This window comes from Salminus brasiliensis, chromosome 19 (genome assembly GCF_030463535.1).
Source record: "Salminus brasiliensis chromosome 19, fSalBra1.hap2, whole genome shotgun sequence".
NCBI classification, from domain to species: domain Eukaryota; kingdom Metazoa; phylum Chordata; class Actinopteri; order Characiformes; family Bryconidae; genus Salminus; species Salminus brasiliensis.
This window is the reverse complement of record NC_132896.1, coordinates 29736386-29757193: the sequence shown is the minus strand read 5'-3', so window position 1 is coordinate 29757193 and position 20808 is coordinate 29736386. Positions and strand designations below refer to the sequence as shown.

Here is a 20808-nt window from a genome sequence, read left to right as displayed (position 1 = left end):
TTTCTAATGGTACAGTTTTGCAACTATGGAAAATTGGGAAATATACACACTCACCAAACATATATTATAATATATACTATTTGGACAAAAGTATTGGGACACCTGCTCATTCATTGTTTCTACTGAAATCAAGGGTATTTTAAAAAAGAGTTGATCCTGCTTTGGCTGGAGTGACTGTTTCCATTGTCCAGGGAAGAAGGCTTTCTACTAGATTTTGGAGTAAGGATTGCTGTGAGGATTTGATTGCATGAGGTCAAAATAGAAGTCAAACGCTTTCATTAGCTGGAGTGAAGCTGGCTAAACACTGAAGGCCCTTGTCTCGTAGGTGTCTCTCTCTGAAAGTCGGTCCTACCGCCGCTGGGTGGCGCTCCAGCGCACAGCCCTCCAGCGGCAGAGTGGCTCCATTTCCGAGCGGTAGCCTAGCCTGACTCCGCCTAAATGCTCCCAACATCAACATTTAGAAATTACTCTATCTGACACACCAAAGCGAGGTAGGCACACCTGACACAGACCCTCACACACTCCTCCGCGGCGTGTGTGTGTGTGTGAGGGTGAGGGTGAGGGTGGTCTGTAGGAGGGCTGTTTTTACAGCAGGGCTGCTCGTTTCAGGCGCTGTTATTACAGTAGCCTGGGTTAGCCTAGCAGTGGCTAGCTGAAATGAGCCAGTTCTCCAGCTTTACAGGAATTATTATAAATAAATTACAACGTTTCGGTGATACTGAGCAGTGCTGGCTTGCTTTAGACAGCGTTTATGTGTCGAAACGTCCTCCCTTAGTGAGTTATGGGTTTGGGCTGAGTGTTGAAATGGGATAAAATAGCTAGCCAGCTAAGAAAGGTACACATTTCTTCTTATCTATCCAGATCCACCTTAAACCGAGCTGCCAATACAGCTGCTGCATCTCTTAAGGTGGAACAGCAAATCCGAATAAGAAGACAACTTAAGCCATGTCAGGAAAGAGTCTCAGTTTAATCATTTCATTTTAAAGGGAAGCAAAAATCTTGAAGATGAAAGTTATTGGAGACTGAATCACAGCCTCACATGTCTGTTCGTCCTAACCAGCATCCTAACTAGTTACTTCAGCTCCTCTGCACTACAGCACATCTGCAAGCCATGATCCGTATGTCTGCTGCCTTCTCACCAGGTTCCCTTACTGTGTTTCAGAGTCATGTCCGCTCAGAAGCGCCCCTGCGAGTCCGGCGGTTCAGGCCCCGCTGAGAAGCGGCGTGAGAGGGATGGAGGAGAGGAAGGAGAAGGACAGAGCACAGGGGCAGCAGCCAGCACCGCTGTGGAGACGGTCATTAAACTCGGAGGTGTTGCCAACTCGGTGAGAACTGGGTTCAGCTATGTGCACGTTGGTTCTCCAGACTAGCCCTCTCATGAGTGAATTCACCCACTGGAACGTGCAGCAATTGCTCATATAATGCCCATGGAAACATTGGGCCCCAAACACGGGCCAGTCCGCGCGTAGACGGGGGCCCAGTCCGCGCGTAGACGGGGGCCCAGTCCGCGCGTAGACGGGGGCCCAGTCCGCGCGTAGGCGGGGGCCCAGTCCGCGCGTAGGCGGGGGCCCAGTCCGCGCGTAGGCGGGGGCCCAGTCCGCGCGTAGGCGGGGGCCCAGTCCGCGCGTAGGCGGGGGCCCAGTCCGCGCGTAGGCGGGGGCCCAGTCCGCGCGTAGACGGGGGCCCAGTCCGCGCGTAGACGGGGGCCCAGTCCGCAGTTTCAATATTGGCACAGTAATACAGTTCACTGATATTTAGGCATTCTCCTGGGCACAGTAACCTCTCAATAACTTACATGAGTGCTGTGGATGTGCATCAAAAGAGAGTGGTTCCTCTAAAGCAGCCACATGTGTGCCAGATGTCACCATGCCTAGTGGGAAGCATTGAATAGCAGGGTGTAAAGCCCCTCAGCACTGGACTGTATTTTCTGGATTGATAAAGCACCATTAAATACTTGAGCTTAAGGATGGGTGGGAAATATGACAATATTATTCCTCATTGTAATCAGTCATCAAAGAAAGGTTTCCCCAAGTGTGTCATGAATGTTGTCAGTACTTAAAGAACACAAGAACGTCGGGAGGCTTTTTCAGTAGAGGGTTGAATTTCTTTGATTTCAGGAAAACCGTCAGATAAACACTTCAAATATTTGGACATGTGTTGCTTGTATGTGAGAAGGAGATCTTTGAGCTTTCTGTCAGCTGTAGCATTGCGTTCACACTTTTTCTTTATTAGGAACCTTTAACTCTTACCTTCTCACTGTCTGTTTATTAGGTTCCCATACCTTATAGGACCACTATGTTGTTGTCATACATTTATCAACCATCATCTACCCAATTATTCACTGCTTAATGTTCCTGATTACAGAACCGCTGTTAATCAGATACCATTTGGGTGGCATGTTGAACAGCACAGCGATGGTGCCGTAATATCAAGTAAATTAAGTTATTACACAAAATAGAGATGGACGGAAGTGATACCGGGATCCTGTGTGTTTATCTACTTGTTTGTTAGTTCAAGATTTTGATCGCTTGTGACCATTAGTAGTCTTTTCCTTTTATTGTGTCTTTTTGTGCATCAGATAAACTGTATTAGAAAGCCAGTTCGGCGATGCTCTGACTGTGGTTGTGTTTCTTACAGGAGGAGCAGGATATTAAAGCGCTGCAGGTAAAAAACAGAAAGCTGGGAGAGGCGCTGGACCAAAGACAGGTACATGAAGAAATAAGTGGACACACATGCGTATATTAACAATCATTAAATCATAAAAAGTACATTGTAAAACACTGGTTGACATTTACTCATGAATACTCTCGGATACTCTGTTGCTGTTTTAAGGTCATTGAAGATGAGTTGAGGGAAAGAGTGGAGCGGCTTGAGACTCGTCAGGCTACAGACGATGCTAGTCTGCTCATCCTCAACAGATACTGGAACCAGGTAAATATCGTAGCAGACGGCAGATATGATTAATCGTGTTTGTATAACATTTAACAATATGGAATGTCATCGTTTTTAGCATCGTCCTGTTGTAGGATAATCTTAAATGCAGTTCAACTTTTGACACCAGTGCTTATTCTTTGCAATACTATTCACAGTTTGATGAGAATATGCGGTTGATTGCCCGGCGCTGTGACCAATCGGGGAGCGAGCCTGTGGACAGCCAACCTGCAGAGTCTCGGAGCTTGAAGCCAGGAACACCTGAGCCAGATGGAGACTCTAATCAGGAGAGAGCAAAGGACCGAGGTGAGGGACTGCAGTAATGTTATCCACCATCTGTGAAGAGAATTACCTGGAACGCTGTGATGAAAATTGTATTCAGAATGTTGGATGGGTGCTTAATTGCTGCTTGGCCATTGTGGGGCCATAGAGGGAGAGATGCACCTAGTTAGCTGCAAAACACTGTGATGCTTAAGTATTCTGATGGTGCAAAGGCCTGCATACCGTCCTGTAGAGGATGATCGACAGCCAATATTGGACACAGGCCTGTATAAATGTACTTTGAGGTAGCGCAATATGTAGACATCACATACTGCACTGATGAATGCCCTTCTAATGGCGGTTCATCTTTTTAACTAATTTGGAGGATTTTTCGACCTGTCCGTTTCCCACAGCAGTACAGTAATCAGCGTACGTATAGGACAACATTTTGAAACGGCCCTAGAAGAAAGTGATGGTGGAGAATTTGTGCAAGTCGGTGGGAAATGGTATCTCAAATGTGACTAGAACTGTTTTCCTTCAGGTCAGGGGGAAGGAGCAACCTCTTTTCTCGCCATGTTGGCCAGTAGCACCAGTGAAGAAATGGAGGCGGAGTTACAGGAGAGGGTGGAGTCTAGCCGGAAGCAGGCTAGTCGTGTGGTAGAAATTTACGAGAACTTAAAGAGCACTGTGGATCAACTGAAGAAAGGTCTGGAGACAGGTACAGGTAAGAGGAGCAGTATATGGGGGTGTTGTAGTCCTCTGGTGGTTCAGTGGTGTCATTGTAAGAGCTCTCAGTGTTTATTGAAAAGGTATTTTTTAATAAATATATATATATATATATATATATATATATATATATATATATATATATATATATATATATATATATAAACTTCAACAGATGGGAATGTGGCTCTCTGGGAAGCTGCTTCCAGCCTCAACACTCTCCTGTCCAATGAGAATGAGCGTCTTCGCCAGCTGACTGATGACCTCATGCAGAAACATAGTCACATGACCAGTGAGGTCAGTAAACGATGTTAAATGCCAAGAGGCCTGCCACAGCATGGTTTTGCTGTGTGAGTGTATCATTTTGCCTGTGTAAATCTGTTTCAGTCACGTTCCCTGGGCCGTGCTGCCACTCGTGCCGAAAACAGAATCAGTGAGCTGCAGGTGCTTATAGAGGAGCTTCAGTGGGACACGGAGAAAGTCCGCCGCCGGGAGAACCGTCTCAACACACACCTGGGAGAGGTGCTGGAGAGAGTAAGTGGGTTTCTGTCTGTATTAACCAGGCAGATTCTCTAAGATTCAAGGCTCATTTTTCAGTGCAGTTTGTCAGGAGTGCAAAAGTGTCCCTGATGTTTGTGTATTATTCCCTTTTCATAGGTGAACAGCAAAGGCTATAAGGTGTGCGGGGAGGCCAGCAGCGTATGTGGGACCATCACTATAAACAAGAGAAAGGTAAGGGAGTGAAGTGCTTTTACATATTCAGTTTCTTCATTCCTCCATATCCAGTGCCTCACATTACAATTCAGGTGGACTCCTTAGCTTTCTTTTTGGTGGTATATACAAAGTCCTAATTACTTAATGTGGTATAATCACTCTGTTTCTCTCTCTATTAGTTTGAGGAGATGAACAGTGAGTTGGAGGAGAACAGGGAGCTAGCAGAGAACCGGCTCAGCGAGCTGCAGAAACTGCAGCAGGACTTACAAACGGTTGTCCAGGAGAACAATAACATGAAGGTATCTGTACACAAAAATGCTGAAAATTTGAACATATAAGCACTCTGTGGACAGTACTTTTTACGTATATCATTTTAACAGTGAGATGAATAACGCTGACTACTTATTGGTGCTTATTTGCTCTTTTTTTGTTTTGACCTTGAGGTGGTATTGATTTCTCTGAATGTATTGTTCTCTCAGATGGAGCTCCTGTGCAGGGCTGAGGGAATGGTGAGGGAAACTGCAGAGTATCGTTGTCTACAGTCACAGTTCTCTGTGCTTTATAATGAATCTCTGGTGCTGAAGGCCCAGCTGGACGAGACCAGAGCTCGCCTCAACACCACCAGAGCTGCCCGGCTCCGGCAACTCGACCACATGGAGGTACAAGCTGTATTTGTGTCTTATTAAGCACTGTATATAAGGCTTGCCATATGAATGTATGTGTCTGTGATTTATTGGCTGTATAACTGTATTTACTGAACAGTACTGTTAGTGTTACAGTGGTGGTGTAATAGTTATAACATGCTGTGTGTGTGCCCTAGAATGACGAGGTGTCACTGCAGCGTAAGGTTCGTACTGAGGTGATTCAACTGGAGGACACGCTGGCTCAGGTGCGAAAGGAGTACGAGATGCTCAGGATTGAGTTTGAGCAAACCCTTGCCGCCAACGAGCAAGCAGGTAACTTCTGCTTGTTGTGAACCTTGGGGCGTTTTGTCAAATCGGACTCGGTTCAAATCAAACCAGGGGAAAACGTTCCTTACTTTGATATGCTGTTCTTTTGTGTTTCTCAAAACCAAATAGATTGCTCTCATTCAGTTTTTTGTCGTTCTCTTGTTCTCTAAGGTCCGATCAATCGGGAGATGCGTCACTTGATCAGCACACTCCAGAATCACAACCAGCAAATGAAGGGAGAGGTGGTCAAGTACAAACTCAGATTAAGAGAGGCCCAGCAAGACCTTAACCAGGTAAACGAGAAATTAAAGAGAAGGGTCACACTAAGGACTTCACTAAGAGCACTGGTTCCCAACCCTGAACCTCTGCCCTGCCCATTTTAGTGGTTTCCTGCTACAACGCACTACCTTTAACTCAGAAAGGGCTTGTTAATTAGCTTATTAGCAGGGACCAGGGCTATGAAATCACTGACTTAAATAAAGTAGACTAAAATGTGAAAATATTTATTACAATCAATTTTGTCCTTCATAGCACCGCGCAGCAAAGGGCAATCCAGCCGTCCAGTCACAGTCCAGCACAGAGATGGACATAAAAGAAGAGACCACCTCTTCTGAGACTACCACATCTGCTGATGCCACTGTAAAAGGAGGGCCAGATAGTGGTTCTGCAACACCCACTGGTAAGACTTAAGCTTAAACCACTTTTTTCTTTACAGCACATCATGTACATGAACCCAGAGATTGCTGTTTGACTTCTCTGCAGCCTAGTACATTGGGGGACTTTTTAGCCCTCTAGGCGAAGCTTGGCATTAGGCAGAGTATGAGTCGTTATGTAAAATGTTACGTTGTTGATTCCTACTTTGTTGCTTCTCTTCAGCAGTCTCTGTGAAGACCGAACCTGGAACTGAACCAGATGCAACAGTAAAAGAGGAAGAGGAGAAGAAGGAGAAAGAAAAGGAAAAAGATGAGAAGAAGGAGAAAGAAAAAGAGAAGGAACAGAAAGAACGAGAGAGGGCATCTCGTAGTAGCGCAAGTGGCGTAATCAAAGAGGAGAAAGAGAAGCCCGGCGCTAGCGGTAGTCAGTCAGAAGACCTCCCAGCTGAACGGTGCGCAGTGGTTGGAGGACCCAAGCGGAAGGAGGTAGAGCAACTGAAGATTGTCAGGACGGAGCTTAAGTAAGTTATGCTGATTACTTCAATAATAAATACAGGCACTGATAAGGTACAACCTACTTATTAAGGCCTATGACCTACAGTGCTGTAGAGTTGTTCCCCTCTTAGCATGATGTAACCTGCTACTGAATGAAAAGGGTTCGTTTTAACTATGAACTATGTGATTTATTTGATGCTGGTAATGCAGAAAAGCCCAGGAGTCTCAGAGAGAGATGAAGCTTCTGCTGGATATGTATCGCTCTGCACCAAAAGAGCAGAGGGACAAAGTGCAACTCATGGCTGCAGAGAAAAAGACCAAGGCTGAGGTACGTATACACACACAAAATCCCTCTTACAATCATCAAAAAGACATGGAGATCAAACCAAACAGTCATAGCATGGGAGTCACGGTTCGGTGTGCACAGTCGCACAGAGATAACATGGTAAACAGTCACTTCATACACGTGCCACCCTGCTCCCAAGTCGTTGGATTTGCATGGTATTGTGGGAACTGTAGTGGTTTAGTAGTATTTGTAAGGGACTGTAGTCATGTCCAACCTGCCATGCTCCTCTTCCTCTGTCTCTTGGCTCTCTCCCTGTTGCTGCTGGGTGTAGAGAGAAAGAGGGAGACTCCGATGCTTGTTTTTTCTCTCTCTATTCTTTATCTCTCCCTGTTCTCACCTTTTGGAGACACCTGAAAATAAACAAATATTTCACCAAAATTCTGGCTTTAAGGTCTTAAACGTGGATCGGCATTTTTGTGTGTGTGGAAATGCATTAAACGTGTTACCGTTTGAGCATTACTGCTTAGTTAAAATGCTACAGGCTGGATTAACTACCTCGAGAGGGCGCTATCTGGCACTAGATGGAACAAAGTGTAACTTGCACAAAAAGGATTCTGGATTAGTCAGTAATTAATTAATTACGAACCGTGGGGTACAAACCGTGACTACTGTGTACTGTTATGCTCACTTAGGATTTGTAAGCAGTTATCTTGGCATTGTATTCACATAAAATGAAGAGGTTGTGTAGTTAAATGTGTTTAACTAAATGTGTTTAGGCAGAGGAGCTGCGCCAGCGATTGAGGGATCTTGAGGAGAGAGAGAGGAGGGAAGGGAAGAAGATGGCAGACGAGGAGGCTCTAAGGAAGATCCGCTCGGTGGAGGAACAGATTGACATCCTCAACAAGAAACTGTCCCTCGCTAAGCAGGTGTGTGTGTGCATGAAACTAATAGCTATTTTTACTATCGGTTACATTCAGCTGAGTTTCCTCTTCAGTCTGTGCAACAAGCAATTTTTCCCCTTCATGGTAACAACACAAGAGAGCACATGTCTTGTGCTTTTGCTCTAAAAACACTCACCACTCCTTAACTGAAATTATTAACTTTGTCAGCTTGTGGATAAAAGTCATTTGACACAGAAATACAGAAAACCGGTCTTTGTTTGTTTGTCTCCAGCCACGTTCTTCCTGCGTTACAGCAGTTCAGTGCTGATTATGGTTGGTGTAATGCTGTGTGTGTTCGGCAGGAGGAGGACGCCTTGCTGAGTGAGATGGACGTCACCGGGCAGGCTTTTGAGGACATGCAGGAGCAGAACATTCGCCTTATGCAGCAGCTCAGAGAGAAGGACGATGCCAACTTCAAGCTGATGAGCGAGCGCATCAAATCCAACCAGATCCATAAGCTGCTGAAGGAAGAGAAGGAGGAGCTGGCCGACCAGCTGCTCACACTCAAAACCCAGGTGGGCATGCCAGGGAACACCAGGGGTCTCTGGGTTTTGTTAGCGGGGGCTTTGGATTTCTCAGTTAGCCGGTTAACTTGGCCCAATTGTTTGGGCTCTTCAAATAGAAATGTCCTTCAGCTCTTCTCCTATTGGACTGACTAGAGTCTGCAGTATTTGGATAATCTCAAAGTTGACTGTGAAATACCTCCCAAAACCATGTGACTAAAGCTAAAAGCCTTGTGCTCTCTCTATTTTCTCTGTGTTTTAGGTGGATGCTCAGCTACAGGTTGTGAGGAAGCTGGAGGAGAAAGAGCGGCTCCTGCAGGGCACAATCAGTGCTGCAGAGAGAGAGTTGGCCTTGCGTACACAAGCCCTAGACATGAACAAACGAAAGGTACTCACCTTCTGTACGTCTATAGCTACACATATTTAGATGGACTTAATATTTAAAGCACACCAAGCACCTAGATTCAGTGGTATTGAAAAATGCAAGTTCTGTAGGGTGCTGTAGGGTTATGATCTGTAATGAACTTGATTCACATAATGCTGTTTGTTGTGTTAAATGCATTACCAATAACGTTTGCCTAATATTTATCAGTCAAGCTTAAATCCTGAAACATGAAGCAGAAAATAATTACAGTCCCTTTTTTGTCATCAAGTGATACTAGAATAAGATGATATGGTTCTCATTCCCTCTCTGTATGTGTGCCTGTATTTTCCTACTTTGTTTGCCAGGCTCAAGAGTCTGCTTTGCTGTCAGAAGAAGTGAGGGCTCAGCTGGAGGCAGTGCAACAAAGACTGAATGCAGTCAGAGAAGAGGTGATAGAGAACAGCATCTCCAGAGAGAAGGAATCCTTCAATGCCCGTCGTGCACAGGTACACACACACACACACAGTGATGCAAGAGTTCTTGAATGAGATATTCAGATATATTCATGCAGTGAAAGCAAGTCGAGGCATGTTTGTTGTGGAACTGGATAACTTATCTTATCATGCCTTTTCATTTCTCTCATTAGGAGGACATCTCCAAACTTCGCCGGAAAATTGAGAAGGCCAAGAAGCCTGCTGAGAATGTTCGCAATGGAGATGAGATACTTAACGAGGAAATTAACGAATACAAGGTACCACATCTACTTGTTTGCAGTCAAACATTATATGTCCAAATATTTGTGGACACCCCTTTTAATAAATGCATTCAGCTACTTTTAAATTGCACCCATTGCTGACACACACACAGCTTGTCTTAGTCTCTCTGTAGAGAAGTATTGCCAATACAATAACAGGACCCTAGAACAGATTAACTTGAATCTATTGGCACCATGCCTACTGCCAGACATTGGCTAGAGGAGCTATAAAGACCCCAGCGTTGAGCTGTGGAACTGGAATGATGCTGCTCCATCCAATACTGTTGGGAATTAGGTGAAGTGTTGATCATCCAACATCCTGACCTCACTAATGCTCTTGTTGATCAATGAAGTACCGACAGTAAAGACAGTTACTCCAACAAAAGCAAGATAAGCTGCTTTTTAATTTCCTTTGATTGTGGAAGAAGCAGTGAGCGAGCAGGTGTCCCAATACTTTTGTCCATATAAAGCATACTGTTAATTTGCATCAGCATGTTTAATTGCCGCACAAATTAACACTTCTTGTTCTCGCAGGCTCGATTGACATGCCCGTGCTGCAACTCACGCGTGAAGGACGCCGTTTTGACGAAGTGCTTCCACGTCTTCTGTTTCGAGTGTGTGAAGACGCGCTACGACACGCGCCAGAGGAAATGTCCCAAGTGCAATGCAGCTTTCGGGGCCAACGACTTCCACCGAATCTACATCGGATAAGGCGAAATCCCACCACATGCACATCCTAGTGGCCTGCCGCGCCACCATCGATCGTCTCTGTCCGAGTGGAGTAGGGCTCTTTAGATGTAGACGAATTTGCTGTGAAGGGTGTTCGCTTTCGGAGGTTCTTTACTAGCTACAAAAATAAAAAATAAACTCTTAGAACTCTACATTCCTTCACATTTTCAGGTTATGGAGCATGGTAGTCGTTCGTTTCTGGGAACGGACCATAGTGTCAAACTGCTGCCTGTATTGAGGAGTTGCGTATTTGTTGGCATCCTTTAGGCTGGAACTGCTCCAACTTGCCATCGCTCTCCATTCCACCTCGACTGGTTTTGCTTCATAGCCTGCAGTGGAACTGGGGCTTGGTGCACCGTCAACATCTTAAGCGGTAGTCTTGAGTAACTCATTTGCATTTTGTACACTTGTACTTTTTTTTTGTTGTTTTTTTTGGGATTTTGTTTTCAGAACTGCCTAGTTATAATTGTTGAGTAATTGCTATGTTGCAATTCATTAAAAGTGCTGTCCAACTGTGCATTTCTGTACCTTTTTCTACTACTTCTAGAGTATAGTAACCTCCCTTTATGGTCTCCTTCTCTGAGTGAACACTCCTCCCTGTTTGGGGATTAGTCCTCCATATGCCTGCCTCTCTCCCTCCCTCTCTCTGTACTCCAGCTCTTCTTGCAGCTACAGGCTCTGCAGTCAGAAGGCGTCGAGTTCAGGATCTGCACACTTGTCAAAAGAGAGCAAAGCAGCCAGCAAGGAGCACCAGACGATTTTTCCCCCTTTTTTGGAGAACCACATTTTGGCACATTTTTATTATTTTGATATACCTTCCTAAGAACTAGAACAACTGCACAGACAGACCTGCTTGGAGCAGCTTTAACTCGGTCGTTTACTGAAAAACAAGCTTTTAGTGTTTTTCTCCAGCCTGTAGCCCTTTTTCTGAGCGTTGCAGCACAAAACTGCAGTTTTCTTAGTAGATCTGACATAAAGCAAATGTAAGGATTATTATTTTCACTTGGAGCTAATTTTAACTTCTTCGATACCTAATATAGTCAGCGGGGGATTATTTTGAAGGGGTCTTGGCGCCCTCCGGACTGCTTTTTATACGCCCTGCCGGACCCTGCCGGACACTGCGATAAAGGGGAGTGTAATATTAGGATAAGCGATACATTAATAATTAGACTTTTTTTTTTTTTTTTTTTTTTTTTTAGCTATTATTTCACTGACAGTGAAATAATTTCAGATTCATATCTGGCTATATTTCTCATAACTATATTTTTCGCACTTTAATGTAATTTACTTTGTTTAGTAAAGTTAGAAACTAATTAAGGTAGCTATATTATATTATATTTGACTTGGTTTTATTAATTTACCGTAAAAACTAAATAAAAAAAATAAAGCAAAAACAAACAAAAATAAAAATGCACCCCGCCTTGCTTTACCACACCGGTGCTCCAACCTGGCGGAAGGTGCCCTGGCTGGGCCTGCTCCTCCTGCTCCTGGCTCTGACCGCGGGATGCCGTGAGCACGCTCCCAAGACTCAAGAGCCCTCCAGCCCGCCTCCCCCCAGATTCGCCTCCGCAGCCACCGAATACGTTGACCTGTGGCTCGGCTACGTGGAGTCCGTGGTTGGCGCCCAGGCCCTAAAGACATGTGGTGAGGTGAGACTAAGTCCAAATAGCCGAACGGAACCTTTTTCCCGTGCAGCTGGCCTTGATTTTACCTGATTAACAAACCATGCGGATCCACATGGTAACCAGCTCTGCCAGAAGGTTGAAGCGAGGACATGTGCTGCAGATCAGGGAAAGTCAAGGCCAGCAGGTAAAGAAGTGATGAATGAACTAGTTTGGACATGACCAAAGTCTCTGTTTTTCTCTTTTGTCTCTTTAGGCTGTAAGTTTTCTTACTTGAATTTCTATTTTTTATTTATTTAAGAAATTAGCATATTTCTGTATTTTGAGATGTAAGCAAAGCCATTGAAATGGTGTACTGTAGAGGAACCACTGACTTGGCACGACCTCTGTACAGTGGTGTTGATGGGAGCCAGGATTCATGAAGTCTGTAATACACATTTTGCTTTATTGACCAGTGAGCCTACACACATCTTATAGTTTCATATGTAATGTTTAATAATGAAAATGTAAAAAATAAATCAAATAAAATAAAATGTAATAAATATTTTTTGGGGGCTACTTTGCCTTACAACACCCTTAATGTGACATTCTGTCATGGATAAATATTTAAATATATATTTACTTCCAAGACCTTATCTCATAAGGTTTGTATACAGACATATTCATGCCTATTAATAACCAATATTGTGTAATAATTCTCTGTGAGAATATCTCTACCACTGTAAACAAGGTCCACGGCCTGTGCACGTTTCTCTAGAATGGATCATTTCACGCCCAAAACACACTATAGTGTTTATAACCATTTATTATAACCATTTATTATAACCATTTAATATAACCATTTAATATAATATAAAAAAGGTCAGTAGAATTCCCCTTCTCATTCCTCTCAGACTTTAACCTTTACTGATTCACATGAACTCCCTCTTTAATCTCTGCATGTTATTTTATTCTGCTGGATTTAAGAAGGGTGTATAAATGTGGTGTTCATTGCTTTCTCCCCCCCTCATCTTGCCCCTCTACCCACTAATCCTCCTTTAACCCCCTTTCTCACCCCTCCTCTCCTTGCCCTAATTCCATCCTCTCTTTTGCTCCCTGCTTCTCTTTCTGACCCAGAAAGCAGTAGGGTACCTTGAATCAGTGTTTGGGCCAGACAACGTCAATGCTATTGCCATGGTAAGAGCTGTGCAGTGCGATCATGTGGACTGACCGGTTAGCATGTAGCTACACGCTGTGTTTCGGGCCTGTGTGAAAGGAAAGCAACAGGTGTTTTAAGGGTATTGTGCTCAAGTAGATGCAGTGCTTGTATACAGTGATTTTTTTGTCCAGCTGGCCATCTGTCATATTCGAGCATAGAATTGTGTGTGTGTGTGTGCGCTTGTAACAGGTGTTAAATACCATACTGCTCAGCAATCAAGCAACTGACCTTGTATCAGGAAGGGTAGTGTATTTGTAAGTCTGTATGGTGTCAAGTGCATGCTTGTCATCTGTCTGTGTGTGTGTGTGTGTGTGTGTAGTGTTGGAGGGGGTCAGCTGTTATTCTGACCAGCTCACAAACAACTGTCCGTTTCAGTTTCCTCATTGTGCTTACGCAACATATATATATATATACACACACAGAGGTCTGTATACTGTGGTCTAGAGCTTCTGCACACGTCCACTCAGTACACCTTCTACTTCAGTCATTGGCCATTTTATCAGAAACCTCTATGGTATAGGTAAACTTTGTCATTGAAACTGGTCCTGGAGGTCCAAAGTCCAGCCCAGTTTGGTGCTTCCCCACCTACTCAACCCCACTGACTAAACCTTGTGTTTAACTGGGCTGGAATACCCATCGCATCTGACCTTAAATGGTCAACATGGATGATCCACTCTCTCTCCCAACACTAAGGGGCTTTTGGGAACCTGGGTTCTGATTAGTTGAAACAGGTGGGTTTGAGGAGGAACATCATCAAACTACCCTGGATCTCAAGGACCAGAGCCGGTGACCCCTGCCTCAAACTGTCCCGCTGCTCAGGACAGTGGAAATACCTACATGGTACTGGGGTGGTAGTGTGTGTGTGTGTGTGTGTGTGCTGGTACCAGACAAATAACCCAGCCAAACGGTCCATTTTCAGCATTTGTACATTTGCTGACAGCTTTTTTAGACACACATAGTGACAGTACCAGTCCATTTTGTGGTGTACAGATGTGTGTGTGTGTGTGTATGTATGTATGTATGTATGTGTGGAAACCCAGAGGAAATATATGCTTGAAATGAGCAAAATTATCAGCTAGTGGAATAAGACACTTTCAGGCAATAGGTAAAATGACTTTACCCCTTGAACACTGGGTTTATTATTTAGCTGTTAATCCTCATGCAGAAACAATTTAGGGTTTTCTTAGAACAGTTTTATTTAGCATATATTGTGGAGTCCCACAAGGCTCTATGTAAGAGCCTATTAAACTGATGTTAATTATGACAGTGGCATAGTTATGAAAGTGAAGAAGTGTGGGCAACAAGTCTAAGTGGTTAAAACAACAATGTAAAAATGTAACTATTATATTTACTAGACTAGATTAAAGAGGATTTCTCTTGCTAAAATATTTTCTGCAGTGGACCACAGGCTCATAATGACACACGTTAGATTAATGCACTCTTAAAAGGAGACTTTTACATCATTTAGCTGACGCTCTTATCCAGAGTGATTTACAAGGTTACTAATATTACAGAGGTGAGCCAATGTAGTGTTAGAAGTCTTGCCCAAGGACTCTTATTGGTGTAGCACAGCACAGTCACCCAGACCGGGAATCGAACCCCAGTCTCCCACATGGTGTGGTAGCTCAGTGGCAGGTCCGTTGCGCCACACCAACCAAAACCAAGACCTTTCAAAAGGTTCTTTGAGAAATCCACAGAAGAACCACTTCTAATTCCATGAAGAATGAAACGTGTAGTAGGAACGTGTGAGTGCACACACACATCTGTTATGAAAAAGTGATACTGTGATTTTGCTCAAAGAACCATTTAATGCACTTTTATTTTTAACATTGTACACTACAATGTAGGCCATCAGCAGCCAGACCTGGAACACAGCACAATTGGCCTTGCTCTCTCTGGATAGGCAGATGGCTCTCTCTGGATATTTTTGGTTGATGGACTGACTCAACCCAGCAGTTTTAACACCATCTATACTTGTACTCGTGCAAAACATCTACCATACCATCTAACACCCAAATAGCATCTACTCATGGTGTTCCTATGGTGGTCTCTTTCCTTTGATGGATGGGGTAACAGATGTGGGTATAGATAGACAGCAGTCAGTAACTGCAAACTTACCGTAAACCTAAAGTGCACCTATATGGTGTGTCTGATCAAATGGTTTACCAAATAAACTGGCAACTCTTCAGACACATTTTCCCACACAAACCCAAATCTGTGTCCAGCAGAGCCTGGTTAATGATCGCCGGAGCACTGCCGTTATCTAAACGTGGATAAAAGCCACCTCTCAAAGTGGAGCTGACATGTTACTGACACTTTCCGTGCCTCTTCACCTTCCTCTCCTTCCCTTCGTAGTTTGTGGAGATGGTGCTCCGGTTCGTGGCGGAAGGCGCTGCCAGTGGACTGAACGTCATCGCTGTTTACGTGTCTGAGATTCTCCGTGCGACCGGGTTAGGAGGTGAGTAGCCCGAAGTTTCCTTTTTAGCGAGGTGTGAACTGAGCGCACTGGATCTGCTCTTCTGAGAGAAATGTCAGTAAACACGTACAGCATGTAGGCCATAACCCAGCATGAGTACATGTGAGCGAGATCCGTTCCAGACTAAACCTGAACCACAGGCAGTTCTTACGCACTGGCAGGGTCAGGGTCCGGGGTTGCATGAGGAAAGAAAACAGGAAGAGTGTGCTGCTAGTGCCTCAGGGGAAGGTCTGAACCACCCGCAGCACTGACAACACAACACTTTCTATCTGAGTGTGTCTCTGAATGACAGGAATGCTTCGTCAGAGCAGGCTTTAATTACGGGCTGACGACTGAAGAAAACACCCCTTTGCATTGTACCAGAATGTGCACTATTTATTTATTGGTTTGTCAAATGTTGGCCTGTTGTCAGGTTTCGTACACCCTCAGAAACAAAGGTAAAGCTACAGAGGGTGCTCTGAGCGATGGCGTAGGAAAAGCTTGTTAAAAAAAAAACAAAAAAAAACCAAATATATATATATATATATATATATATATATATATACACATATACACAGATATATATATATGTATGAAGTTGTAAAGATCTTTCCCTACTAGTGTAAATCATGATACGATGAAGACATGTTGATACACTCTTTAAAAAGTAAAGGTGCTACAAAGGGTGACTTTGATCAGTTCCATAAAAGAACCGTATTCCGTTCCTTTAAGAACCATGTTTGTAGAAAAGATGTGTGAAGAACCTTTTAAAGGTGTAAAGAAGTCCATGTAAAGGTTCTTTACCCATTAAAAGGTTCTTCACATGGTTATTCCATGGTTATTCCATAGCTCAAAGAACCCTTTGTAGCATCCTTATTTTAATGTATTTTTAGATTCTAAATTTAATACTTATATTAAATAATAATAATAACGTGATGGACAGGCGCCCTGTCTAGGGAGCATTTCTTCCTTGTGCCCAATGATTTCAGGTGCATTTCAGACTCACCACAACCCTGACCCAGAAGGATTATTATTATTATTATTAGTATTAGTAGTAGTAGTATTGTTATTATTATTATTATTATTATTATTACACAAAGCATCAATAGTTGAGAACAGGTCCCAACTAGGGCTGTGTTTCGGCAAGGACCTGCCGATATGACGCACATCACGATACAGGAGTTTGGATTTCATATATTGTTGTACTGTAAGCAAGACAATATTTTGAGATTTTTCAATCACATTTTTGGAAAACTGTCAGATTATTAAAAAATAAACATCAGGACCATAAAATCTGAGTAAAAGAGAGGTTTACTTTTTATATATTCAGAACAGTGGGATCTGAAGAACGAGAACAACACTGAATGAACCATGTCTTTGTGTGGACACGACTCATTTAAAATAGATACTGTGTTTTTGAGAATCAATACAGTATTGCTAAACATATCGTGATTCTTAGATATATTGATATTTTCTTAAACCCTGAACAATATACAGCAAAATGAAGAGTAGCAGCAACTGAAAATCAGGGAAAAACACCAGATAAATGTGACAGAATGAGACTAAAGTTTTCAATGTATTTATTAAATATCTTTTAAATATTCTTTCTTTATGAAGAAATGCCCTGAAGACCGCTGGGGGGTGTTTCTACTCACATTTTGTGTTTTTACCGCTTGTTTTCCTCCTCAGTGATGCTTATAGTTATAGTTGGCTTATAGCCAATGGGTCAGTTTGTGGTGTTTTGTTGGATGTTTTTATTAACAGCACCTAAGGAAGCTTATTAGAAGTAAGTTGATTGAACACATTTTCATCAGGCAGCAGCAAACCGTCATGACTGAACAGGACTATAACCAAGAAATATAAATATTAATAAAAATGTTTTAATTGACAGGTAGTCATTCCTCAGTTACACTTTTGTCTTTAGAAATCCTCTTAGTTGCATTTTATTAGGAACAAAGGAGTTAAATGGAAATGGCTCTCAGCGCTGGGTCAGAGTAACCTTATATTTCAGTAACTCTTATGACTCTACTTGCAGGGTCAGTTTAACCCTTTGTGTTATTTAGTAACTCAGCACTGGGGTGTGGAAATGGCTAAGCATCAGGATGGCCAAGCATTTTTTAAGCATCCATTGGCAATAAAAAGCAGGAATACAAACAAATGATATCCTGAGGTCAAGTTTATCTAAATAATACTGTGACCATTGCCTTTACAGAGATGGTCAGCACACTAGCTCTAAAGTGAGCTAAAGTCCATTTTAAATAAGGGGAGACACTGTAACACTAGAGAGAAAAGGGGTGGGAGGATTTTCAGTGGTGTAGTGCACTGCAGTAGGGCTGGGCAGTATGGCCAAAAATGTTTATCACAGTGTTTTTTATAGGTTTGCGTGTGTATATATATATATATATATAATTGTATCATGTATCTAATAAAGGCTTTAAGTACTAAATGGTTTGCTCAGCCACACAAAAACATCTACATTTAAAAGTTAACAGTGCCTTATTTACTACCACTGAAGCCAACTTAACGTTACGTCATTGACTTAACGTCATTACTGACCCCAGATGTAGTAAATTATCCAAGACTATTATATTAAATATCTGACATGTGGTTCTTTAGATTAGATCGGGAGATGCTGGGCTAACGTTGCTAACAAACACTGGACTTTGACAGTCACCGATTTCATCACTATATAAACAAAAATAAGTGTCTTAACAGAGCTGAGTGGAGGGGCAGCGGCTTTAAGTAACCAGTGCTACTTTTACCTCATACTAGGATGCAAGTGGATTAGTACTACATGGCGGAACATCATGTGGATGAAGATGTAGTTTTAATTTCAGTTCTAATGTTTGAATTAGGTCCTAAGTCCTAACCTAAGGTCTATCCTTATCTTTTTACTATATTCTTTATTTGTTTACTTGTTTTGTAGCTTTTCCATGTGTTCTTAAAGCAAACTAATTAAGATTTGAGTGTGCATTTACGGAAATTAGATTGGTGACAGTCTAAGTCCAGTGTTTGTTAGCCATGTTAGCGTAGCACCTCTTATTTGTAAACTAAAGAAGCACACATTAGATACCAAACATGGCTTGATTGATCAACTGCATCTGGAGTCAGTGATCAATCATGTTCATTCGATTTGTCACCAAACTTTACGCTATCACTTTACGTTATATTGAAGTGATCATTCTGTAGATGTGATGAGTTTTGTTGATATAAGCCTCAGCGAAAACTCTGGAATTCAAGGAACTCTGAAATACATGAACCAAATTCCAGCATATCTAGCTCTTGTGAGCAGGTACGCTGACCATGGAGTGAGTACTGAAGCCTTTAGTGACCCCTGGAGGAGTACAATGCTTTAAACATTGCTATTGTCTCTCTCTCTCTCTCTCTCTCTCTCTCTCTCTCTCTCTCTCTCTCTCTCTCTCTCTCTCTCTTCTTTTTTCTGGTGTTACAGATCCGGTGTCAGTCCCACACTTCACTCCTGAGGGCGTGTCCTCAGTGCTTAAATATGCGCTGCTGGGAGTGATTGGTTACTGGCTGCTATGTGCTGTGCTGCGTGCTGGCGTAGTGCTCCTCAGGCGGGTCTTCTGGCTCCTGAAGAGCATTGCAGTCCTTTGGCTCTTCGGCCGGATCGTTAGCGACACATCCGCCGCGCCCGACACCACAGCAATGCGGGTGTCATTATTGGTCATTATCTGCGCGTTGCTGAGCGTGGCCTCCGGGGGCGCTAGTGGGACACACTCGGCCCACCTGGAGGATCGGCTGAGCACCCTGGAGGGAAAAGTCAAAGGAATGGAGAAGAGTAAAACCGATTAATGAGCAACTGTAGAGGAGATGTTTGGAGGAGAAGATCTAAACAGTCGGACTTTGTGTGCGGCTTTCGAGGCGTTACTGAGTGGAAAAGTTCTATTTTGGATTGCTAACCGTTCGCCTTGGCTTCCAGAAGAACTTTATTTCAGTGTAGGTCACAAATGAACAGTTTTCCCCTAATCCCAAATGTTGTCAATCAGCCAAGACATGTTTGCTCCTTTAGTTTTGCACTGGAGCTACGAGGCTACTGTAGGCTTATACTCATCATCAGCATCATGTAAACCGCAGACCTTAATGATTATGCACTTGACAGTGTAAGTCAGAAACCACTCTCCTAATTTCTTCACAAGAGGTTGGTGTTGCTGCAGGTTTACGTTCCAACCGGCCCACACCCTTTTTTTGGTCAACGTATTAGGGAAGTTGGTCACTTTGCTGCTTAACTATCCCCAGAGGGGTTAAAGTGCCCTATCAGTCCTGGGATTTGAACCCAAGACCTTCCGCTTTTGCAGATTAAATGTTGTTTAGATTGTAAAGAAATCTCAAATCTTCTTGCTTATACTCTAAAGGGCTTTAGCCCCTCAAACATCTTGGCTGACCAGCTACCTTTGAGGTAAGGGGGTGGATTGGGGGGCTGTATATTAGATTTTCTTTAAACTGTGTTCTGTGACTGCCAAAACTGCCAGACGTGGTATAGCTGTAAAGAATTAAAGCCACTCAAGACTCACTTGTCTCTGGGTGATGCTTTACATCAGTGAAGGTATTAATAAACAGTCCTAATGTGTGATTCCTAATGATTGTGGTGACTATCTGATAAATGTTGGGTTGAATACTAAGACATACTAATACAGCATTTTAATGTGTAATGGAGAGAATGGCGTCTGTGTCATTGCCACCCTGTGCCGTAACGCTGCTACTGGAGCTTCAAAAGACCTCATAACCTAAATCATATCTGTGTAAAAGCCTGTAATATTACTCTGCCCCCTCTGTCCACATACTTATGTCACTTTCAGTTACAGTTCTGTAGCTCTCAGCTGCCCGGGGGGGTGCCCAAAGCGTGATTTGAATGTACAGCATACATATATGTTTTTTTTCTGCATTACAGCGACTATGTACACTATATGTCCACATGTTTGTGGACACTCCTTCTAATGAATGCATTCAGCTACTTTAAGTTATGTGCAAATGCACACACACACAGCTTGTCTAGTCCTTGCAGAAAGGTTCTGCCAACAGAATTGGCTCCCTGGGATAGATACACAAACATATTGGCTAGAGAGGTATAAAGCCCCTGATCTGAGGTCACCTAGGGTCTCCAGGTTCTGCAACAGAGGCCGTAAAGAAGAGAGAACAACAGCCTCTCCTAGAGAGACTAAAATGAAGGTGGTCAGATGGTAAATTTTACATTTTACAACAATCCGA

General features: G+C 43.2%; 2 protein-coding genes across 3 annotated transcripts; both read left to right on the top strand.

Annotated features, from left to right (window-relative positions):
- Positions 1-408: 408 nt before the first annotated feature.
- Positions 409-10824, top strand: rnf20 (ring finger protein 20, E3 ubiquitin protein ligase). Of its 2 annotated transcripts, none has more exons than XM_072663063.1 (22): positions 409-491; positions 1163-1325; positions 2638-2706; positions 2833-2931; positions 3090-3237; positions 3734-3916; positions 4094-4215; positions 4306-4452; positions 4576-4650; positions 4812-4931; positions 5112-5291; positions 5453-5588; positions 5754-5875; positions 6114-6261; positions 6462-6756; positions 6941-7058; positions 7793-7942; positions 8260-8472; positions 8723-8848; positions 9190-9330; positions 9471-9575; positions 10113-10824. In XM_072663063.1, exons 2-22 carry the CDS (start codon positions 1167-1169, stop codon positions 10287-10289), a joined length of 3033 nt encoding a protein of 1010 aa, XP_072519164.1. In that variant the 5' UTR covers positions 409-491; positions 1163-1166; the 3' UTR covers positions 10290-10824. The 2 variants fall into 2 exon arrangements, with proteins under 2 accessions (XP_072519164.1, XP_072519163.1); XM_072663062.1 differs by having other exon boundaries at positions 6459-6756.
- Positions 10825-11713: 889 nt separating this feature from the next.
- On the top strand, positions 11714-20180 carry LOC140541218 (uncharacterized). Its single transcript, XM_072663776.1, has 3 exons — positions 11714-11956; positions 15483-15585; positions 19034-20180. Exons 1-3 carry the CDS (start codon positions 11717-11719, stop codon positions 19393-19395), a joined length of 705 nt encoding a protein of 234 aa, XP_072519877.1. The 5' UTR covers positions 11714-11716; the 3' UTR covers positions 19396-20180.
- The last annotated feature ends 628 nt before the right edge of the window (positions 20181-20808 follow it).